Source organism: Dendrobium catenatum, unplaced genomic scaffold (assembly GCF_001605985.2).
Source record: "Dendrobium catenatum unplaced genomic scaffold, ASM160598v2 fragScaff_scaffold_156, whole genome shotgun sequence".
Taxonomy (NCBI): Eukaryota; Viridiplantae; Streptophyta; class Magnoliopsida; order Asparagales; family Orchidaceae; genus Dendrobium; species Dendrobium catenatum.
The window spans coordinates 6,462,165-6,471,248 of NW_021318618.1; the positions used below are offsets into that span (position 1 = coordinate 6,462,165).

Sequence of the window (9,084 nt, forward strand, 5' to 3'; positions counted from 1 at the left end):
AGTACGTTATGTTTGAAAACCGTTTATTAATCTAAATAGTGGTTCGAACCCTCCAACAGTGCTTTGAACCCTTGATTTGGATCCATTTGGACTAGGATTGAGTTGATTTTGGTGTCGTTGGGTTCATATTTCTGAGACGCTCAGTTCGACTATAAGTTTGCTGAAATCAGAGTTTGGATGGTTCCAATTTTAATTTCGGAAGTTTTCAACTTGATTTTGCATCAAGATTCGTGCCCGATCAAGATAATTTTTTAAGAACGTATCAACTATCATATTAGAAAGATACGAATAATAGGAAATATTTTAATGCAAGTGGGGGAAGTAATAATGATAGGATTTGCCAGCATATTAAAATGCTCCAAATCAGTATTTATTGAGAAGCAATTCAGCAAAGCTGAGGATTATTTCGCATTACGAAGGGGACATCAATTAAGTAGCAAGTTCAAGACCTTAATAGAATATCAAGTAATAGAAATTAATAAAGCAATGAGTGGAGCTGTTGATAGTACTATGAGGAAATTTTTAGGTAAACAGATAAGGGAAGTCATCTATGGGTTTTTAGGAGTGAGTCATTAGTAGTTTATTGAGATGATAAAGTTGGTAGTCCACCGAGAGGAAAGCAAGATTTTGTTTGGGATAGTTTTCTTATTATTTTTTGAAGCAACTTTTTAGTACAAAATTTTTTAAACTAAAAAATTACTTTATAAAGAAATAAGAAATCCATCCCAAATGAAATTCACTTCCAGAAAAAAAAAGGCTACTGCAGCATAAAATTTGAGCTTTCCCACCAGTTTTAACCGCCACAAATTTACTTATAGTGGTTACAAAACCGTTGCATGATCGGTGTAGTTGCAATGTACTACAAAGATATTCAGTGGTGGTTCTGTGACCGCTGGGGTAGGCATGTAATTTAGTAGCAGTTTAAGCTGCTACAAAATCACAAAATTGCATCAGTCTTAACTGCATCTATCAACCCCAAAAAAAATCCAGAATGTGGCGGTTTGAACCGCCACAAATCTGGGAATTTTTTTTAAGACAATATGTGAAGAGGGACTCCGACTACAACAAAACAAAGAAGCAAAGTAGACCCAATCCTGCAAAAAGCTCAGCAAGACAGAATATCAAATCAAAACCAAACATGTCTAACCTTCTGCAAACATTTCCAAGATTGAATCTTAAGCAAAATATCATTTTTTATGTTTAAAACCATAGTGGAACTGTTATGAAATTTAGCATGAAGCGTCTCCCATTCCTCTCATTCCAGATGAAGTAAATAGCACAGCATTAGAGAAGAAAATAAAGCCTCATATGTATCAAGACAAAGACAATGTTGAAAAAAAATCCAACTGCTAGAATATATTGGGTCTAAGCAAGAATGAGTCCATATTAGGTAAAAAGGCAGAAAGGATATTGAATGAGAAGTTGCATAAAAAACTTCATGATTGTTCAACTGTGAAGGCAAGACATGTAGCATGTATCATAAAGCCTGATTAAGAAGGCAAGACTCATATCATAATACAGTTTGTTTGTCATAGAATAAAGAACAACAAAAATAATATGACCACGTGATTCATAATAAGAGCAATAAACCAAAAAAAAAAAAAAAAAACATCCCTCCCCATCTCAATAACACAAGCTCATGATGAATGTCACACACCATTCGTCGAATATTTCTGCATATTCATTGAAAAATTCATTGAAATAAACAAAAATAAACTCACTACAAAAAAAAAGAACATAAATTCATCCAAAATAAAATATTTGAAGTTGTAAGTCATCGATATGTCAAAAAGAGAAGAGTTTTCAACATTCATATTTGGTAATCTACCATATCAAAACTTTTAGCAACATCCCAAAAAAGTAGACTTTCATACCAAGATTCTTTTTAAAACAATTTATTACAAAAATGGCTTATCTTCAAAACGTCATTCTCTTTCTCCCATAACATCATCTTTCAGAAGAGATTTTGATTACCGCCCTATCAATTATAAGAAGATTGAAAAATATTAGTATTCAAATAACAAACATTAAAATTAAAATGTGAAATTTTACATACCATTTGTGAACTTCCTTGAGGTGGATGTTGCATTGGAAATTGTTGCGTGAATTCTCTCATTTCAGTACGTAATAAGCTTACCTCCTCTCTTAGATTTACTAATTCTATTAAATTGCTTCCATTGCTACTTCTGCCCTTGTTCGTGCTATGAGGAAAATATCATGTAGGAGTGACACCAAACCCTTGGGTTCTAACTTTGCCTGCGTGTTCAGGTCCCATAACAATATTGAACACTCTTTAGTTAGCCTCCACATTCCCATCCTCTGGTGTTAGCCCATCCTTAGCCAAAAGCTCGCAAGCTTGTATCTTTGTATAATAAATTTAGTTTACTTTTGTTTTAAAGAAACAAAAAATAGTAACAAATTAAGTATAAAAATTTTATAGATAGAGTGAAATTACCCATTTTTGTTTAGCATCTTCATATTACCAGGTGTCATCTTTGTGTAGTATGTAAATTCTCCATAATAGTAATCTATCCTTGATAGTCTATAACAAAAAAATTGATTGTTAAGTAATGAGTTAATAAATGTGAATATAAAATTTATATAAATCTAAATATATACCATCTATTGTTGCATGCGAACAAAACTCACACGCCCCATAGTGTGAGGACAAGTCAGTTTCTTTGCATTTGCAGCATTTATGACGGCCCTCTCCTATTACATATGAATCCAATTTCATGCTAATCTATAAAAATTATATAATCAAATATAATGATGGTACTAACCTTATCTTTTGGTTGTGACCACTGGGTGACTAGCTGACACCACTGTGCTGCATCAACACCAGATGGAAAACTCAATAATTTTCTCGATAGGCCGGCTATCCCAGTGCTCATCTTTTAAGTTAGTCTTGTGATTACGCCACTTAACTCCAAGGGATTGAAGAATCCAGTGACGTATATGTCTAGGAAATGCAAACTTTGACTGTAATATAAAGAAATATTTTATTACTTATAACATAAATCTTAATATTCAAATTTATATAATATTTTACTTACCTCCACATCAGCTAACATTTTTTTTTTAATGGGCTCCATACCCTTAGTTCTCCAATTTGGGAAGGATATGGGTGTCAATACAGGATCTCTAGCAATGACACCTAGATATGATCCTAATATAACCGACTCTGGAATGTTGCATGGCACATTATTCTCATTCACCTCTATATGAGCATGTGTACCTGGTGACATATTTTGTATGTCAGTGCATGTAGTGCGCCCCCTACGACATTTATAACGTTTACTTGAGCTTAAGTAATAATAATAATCTTCCTAAACGTTACAAGGTTAAAACTAAATATACAAAGGACGCATAGAGAACTTAGGATCTACTAGGATTATTTAAGGCAAACCACTACTCTATCCATGATCTACTAGAATAGATTAGTGCAAACTACTAATATGCCTACATCTGTTAGGATAGTTCAGTGGCTAAAATTGAGGTTCACTAAATTTGTTTATATTAATTAATTTTATCCATTTCTATAGAGCTGAATCTCATCCAAAACATGTAAATAAAATATATACATACAGCAGAAATGTATGAGGCAGCTTGCAGGAATCCAAATTGCTAAAGCTCGAACAACATGAGATCGATTTCTGAAGGTCTCGATCGTATCTTGAACATTTTCTGATTTTAGGGATTGCTGAAACGAAACAAGAAGAAGAATGAGAAGAAGAGGGAGAAGAAGATGAAGAAGAAGAATGAGAAGAAGAAGAGGAAGAATGGGAAGAGACTCACACTGAAGAATACCTACCAAGATGTGAGCGATGTGCGAGCGGACGGTTTTTTCCGACAGTAATGACCGAAAGTGTGCTCCTTCGGCAGTGGATTGCTTCGCTCAGCAGTGGCTTGAGAGTCACGGTGGCGGAAGACGGGGAGCTGAGAACTTTGCGCGCATAAGTGAAAAATTAGGGATTCTCGATATATTTAATGGCAGTGCGTTTCGTGGTGTTAAAACTGGTGTTATTTGCATCGGTTTTAACCGGTTCAAATAACCAGTTAAAACTGGTGCAATTTGTAGCAGAATAAACCGATGCAAAAAAATGGTGTTTCGGCAGCCGTTTTAAATCCGCTACTAACATGTGTTGTGAAAAATCCGGTTTTTTAGTAGTGAAACCTAAGTTGGTGGATTTAATAAGCCAGATTACAATAATGCCCAATGGTTTTGAATTAATTTGCTTTGACTCCGATCCATTAATTTAGAGGAATAAGTATAATATGTCTAAGTCACAACAAAAAAGTGTAAATGAGCCCAGATAGTTAAGACTTGACTCATTAATGAGTTCGCAAATAAATATTATTGAGCCATGAGCTTGTGCTTGAGCTCAAACTCATGTTCATATATTAAACTAACTCGAGCTCAAGCTTGACAAAACTTGGCTCATTAACTCATGAGTCAGTTTGAACAAAATAAATATTTAAAATATCATAAATAAATTATTAAAAAAAACTATAGTATTTGATACAGAGCAAAATCATTTATTCTACGTGGCTTTACAGTTTTACTCAAAAGAAAAAGTTATTTTGCTTCCGGAAACAAATATTCAGCTCATCATTACATAATTAATTTTTTATTTAAATTATAACTTATAAAATATTAAAATTAGTTATTATTTTAAAAGTAAAAGTTTTTTTAAGATAAAAAAAATTAATTTAATTTAACAACGAATGATTAAATTAGTTAATTTAAATTAAATTATTTAATTTGACAATAAATTATTAAATTATTTAACTTAAATTAACAAAATAAAAATTATAAATATGTACTATTGTCATTTTTTAAGAAAAATTAATTTCCATCAAAAAATCTGTCGGAATTGTGACAAATTAATTTCCGCCGAAAATTTCATCGAAAATTAATAGGTTTCCTGAATTTAATGGATGCGCTCATCTCGAGCTCATTCTACAGGCTAAACTTGAGTTGGAGCTACTTTTTTCAATGACATTTTGAGCCACAACGAACTCTATAGAGAATAAAAGAATGGCCCCTTCGCATGAGTCAACTTAATACAATAGTCAACGGGCTAAAATCATGATCAATACACTAACGAGGGAGATGAAAGCAATAAAAAGGAGTGGGGGAGCGGATCTCAATTAGTGGAGATATTATTACATGCAGTCATCAGATCATCGGGAGGCTAATTAGGACATGCACATCACATGATGCACAACACTAAAATGTAACGGTACACAGTGTATTGGTTATATGGCTCATACTGATTGGTCTCATAAAGTTGTCAGATGACCGTACGTAATAATTTTGTCAATTATAGGAGAACTTTGTCATAAGAAGAAGAGGAGGTATCGTTTGCAGGAAGGTATGAATTTGATTTTAATTTGTAACCACCTAAGATCACCAATGATAAAACTAACCATAACAAAACAATAATGTTATATTCAAGAAAGCGAATGCAAAAGTCTGTTAAATTAAAAGCATAACTCTTGCTTACATATAAGTGAACTAATTGATTCATGAATTTGATTATATAAAAAATCATAATGTAGATAACAAGTAGAAAAACTCATTGATAAAACTCTTATAGAAGTAGAATTCAAGACTACAAGACTCATGATATATGCAAAATACAATGGAAATTTATTTTTCATATATCATTTTACTTGTGCATTGAGAGTATATATATATATATATATATATATATATATATATATATATATGGATGTGGATGTCTTGGATCAAATTATTTTAACGTAGAGTATTTAGGATTAGATAAACCCTATCACTTGGTAAAAGCAGGTGTTGCCACCAAAATAAGTGGTATTAATTTAGGAGTAGTTAGCCCGGGTTTGGGCCTCAAGTCAACATCTTCTTCGGTCATTCCATCGGGCAATGTCCAATTGAACTTATAGAGCATATTTGAAAAAGCAAGCTCAACATTTACCATGGCAAGTGTTATTCCCGGGCAAAGTCTTCTTCCTGCACCAAATGGTATGAGCTCTAAGTTGCTCCCTTTGAAATTAATAGAGCTATTTTTGAATCTCTCAGGCCAAAAAACCTCAGGATCTTCCCAGTACTTAGGATCCCTTCCAATAGAATATACATCAACATATATCATAGTCTTTGCTGGAATATCATACCCATTAACTTTGGCATCTTTCATGTTCTCTCGTGGTGGTAGCAATGGGCCAGGCGGATGAAGCCTTAGTGTCTCCTTTATTACTTGCTTGAGGTAAGGGAGATGTTGTAGGTCGCTCTCCTCCACCATTCCTTTATCGCCAACAACTCGTCGGATCTCCTCTTGCACCTTGTTTAGAGCCTTTGGGTTCTTTATTAGTTGTGTCATCCCCATTTCCATGGTTATTGCGGATGTATCTGTTCCTGCTGTAAACATATTCTATAGAACAAAGAGCTAGAGTTACACATCAGCAAATCTTGGAATTAATTCAAAGGAAACAGATCAAGAATTTTCTAAATAATTCGAATTTAATATGCAGCATAGTCATTCCTACTACTTTCATCCAACTGCATGATTATTCTTCCTATTTTCCAACATAACAAATCCTATAATTTTTTCCTTCAAGAAGGCGCATAAAGATGAATCTACAGTTTAGAATGAAGTCCTTTCATTCTTAGTGATTTACTTATGTCCCACTTAAAGTAAAATGATAGCAGTCATATATGTAAGCAGATAATTGAAGTTCAAAGGTTACAAATGGAAGACGATAGAGACAGCTTAAGAAAGGAAAAAAAAAATTCTTGCAATTCAAAAATTTTGAACCGAGAGCTAATTAGGATTCATAACCAATGCTTAATTGCTGGCCATTAAATTGGCTGAATTTTTAAAAGAAGCATGTTTAAGATCTAATTATGTAAAATAAACATAATTAATAAAAAATTTAAAAAGGAACAAATTCGCTAAATTATGCAGGGTAGTCAAAATACGCTAAATAATTTGTCAAGTTAAAAATAAGCCAAATCATTTGGTATGTTTGCCTAGAGAGAGAAAAAGTGTGAGGGAGGAGAGAGAACGGACCTAAGAGAGAGAGAGGGTGGGTGGAAAGAGAAAGAAAGGGAGAAAGCTTAGAGGGAGATTCCTCTCTTTCTCTTTCCGCCCGCTCTCTCGGCAAATTATTGCAACCGGTCACCGGACGCGGAGAATAGGTTCGGACATCTAATAAAAATTTGCCACATCACCTGCGCTTTTGACTTGCACTTTAGTTGCGCTTTGACTGCGCTTTGACCTGCGCTTTACCTACGCTTTATCTGCGCTTTACGTGCGCTTTTGACTCGCTTAATTTAAAATAATATTTTATTAATATCCGAACCTATCTCCGTGTCCGGTGACCGGATGCAATAATTTGCCCTCTCTCTCGCATCTGTTCTCTCTCCTCCCTCACACTTCTTCTCTCTCTAGGCAAATAAGTCAAATTATTTGGCTTATTCTGAACTCGCCAAATCATTTGACATATTTAGACTGCACTAGATAATTTGACAAATTTGTTCCTTTTACAAATTTTTATTAATTATGCTTCTTTTAAAAATTAGGCGCATTAAATTAGACTACATGCATGTATAATATATCATACAAAATGCAGACTTATTAGAAATTAAAAAAAAAATATTTTTGATGTAGAATTACCATGAGAAGACCTTTGATTTGATCCATAGTGAGAGATGAACCTTCATTACCAAGAAGATGAAGAAGAACATCTAGAAAATCCTCAGAATCGCTCTTCCCTTCTGTTATTCGGGCCATGTGCTCCCTTATCTTCTCCTCGTACACCAAATCCATCTTTTCATAAACCTTATCAATCCTCGCCTGCCACCCAGTGAGCAAATCAAGCCACCCAAGCCAGGGAAACAAATCCGCAGTTCCAAGCTGACTCATCGCAGTAACCACCTCTCTAAGCAGGCCCTGAAGCGGACTCCAACCACACTCTCCCTCAGGCGAAACCCGCTTCCCAAACACCTCTCGAAAAATGAGATTGTTGAAGTAGCAAAACGCCATCTTGCTAACATTCACTGTCTCCCCACGAGCGGAAGTTTTCGATATCGTATTAATGAGCGCGTCGACTTCTTCTCTGCGAAAGGAGTGGAAAGACTGAACTCTGCCGAGGCTGAAGACTTCGGTGTTACAGAGCCGCCGGAGTTGTTTCCAGTGATCGTTAAAGGGGCAGAAAGCGAGGTCTTTGCCGCCATAGGTGAAGCGTTTGAGGGAAGTCAGTTGGGCACGGCTGCAAAAAATTTGATCTTGGGCTTTCAGGACTTCGGAGGCGGTGTCAGCGTCACAGACGAACATGGTGCGGATTTGGCCGAGGTTGATGTGGATGAGGGGGCCGTATTTTTTGGAGAGATGGTAGAAGGTGATGTGGGGGTTTTCGCCGAGATTGTGGAGATTGCCGAAGATGGGGTAAGGGGGAGGGCCGGGGGGAAGGTTGACGGCTGGTTTGCGGCGGCGGTAGACGGTGAAGAGGAGGAAGAGGAATGGGAGGAGTAGGAGCAGAGGATGGGTTAGAGTTTCTTGGGAGTTGATAACCATGTTTGATTGACTTGATTACAGTATGTAAACACAGACGATCTTTGTCAGAGGCAATGGAATTTGATAACCACCAGTATTTTTATTGAGGAAATAGGCGGGTCTGTGGTGGGCTGGTAGCACATGCCAACGACTTTGGAGAAGAACTTCACTACGTGTTTATACTTATGAAAATAATTTTTTAAGTTAAATTTAAATAAAATATTTCCCCAAAAAAATTTTAAATAAAATGTGTCAAACATAATTACAAATATATAAATTATACAATTATGTAGGAGGAAAAAATGTTAGCATAAAATTTTGCACAAATATAAAATAAGTTTCATTTGGGACAATTTTTATTTTTATTTTTTTCAACTATAATTTTGAATATTTTTTAAAAATAAATTTTTGAAGATAAAATTATAAAAATGCTAAAAAAATTTATCATCTAAACATACATTAATTTTTATTGAATTTTTTTCTAACACAATAATTAAAAAGCTCACTTAAATAAAGCCTAATAAGTCAATTTCAAATAAAATTATAC

At 34.6% G+C, this 9,084-nt stretch overlaps 1 protein-coding gene across 1 annotated transcript; it reads right to left on the reverse strand.

The window, feature by feature from the left end:
• Nucleotides 1–5,727: 5,727 nt before the first annotated feature.
• LOC110096469 (cytochrome P450 71A1) lies at nucleotides 5,728–8,622 on the reverse strand. The gene is made up of 2 exons (XM_020822443.2): nucleotides 7,659–8,622; nucleotides 5,728–6,413 (listed from the first exon to the last, which is right to left on the reverse strand). The coding sequence occupies exons 1-2, from the start codon at nucleotides 8,556–8,558 to the stop codon at nucleotides 5,799–5,801; spliced, it is 1,515 nt and encodes a 504-aa protein (XP_020678102.1). The 5' UTR covers nucleotides 8,559–8,622; the 3' UTR covers nucleotides 5,728–5,798.
• Between the last annotated feature and the right edge of the window lie 462 nt (nucleotides 8,623–9,084).

Bases quoted from the DNA above. Each gene is read 5' to 3' on its own strand.
- LOC110096469 (XM_020822443.2), bottom strand. From the start codon at position 8,558: ATGGTTATCAACTCCCAAGAAACTCTAACCCATCCTCTGCTCCTACTC. The intron at 6,414-7,658 runs GTAATTCTACAT...TTTGTTCTATAG, and splicing joins AAATCAAAGGTCTTCTCATG to AATATGTTTACAGCAGGAAC.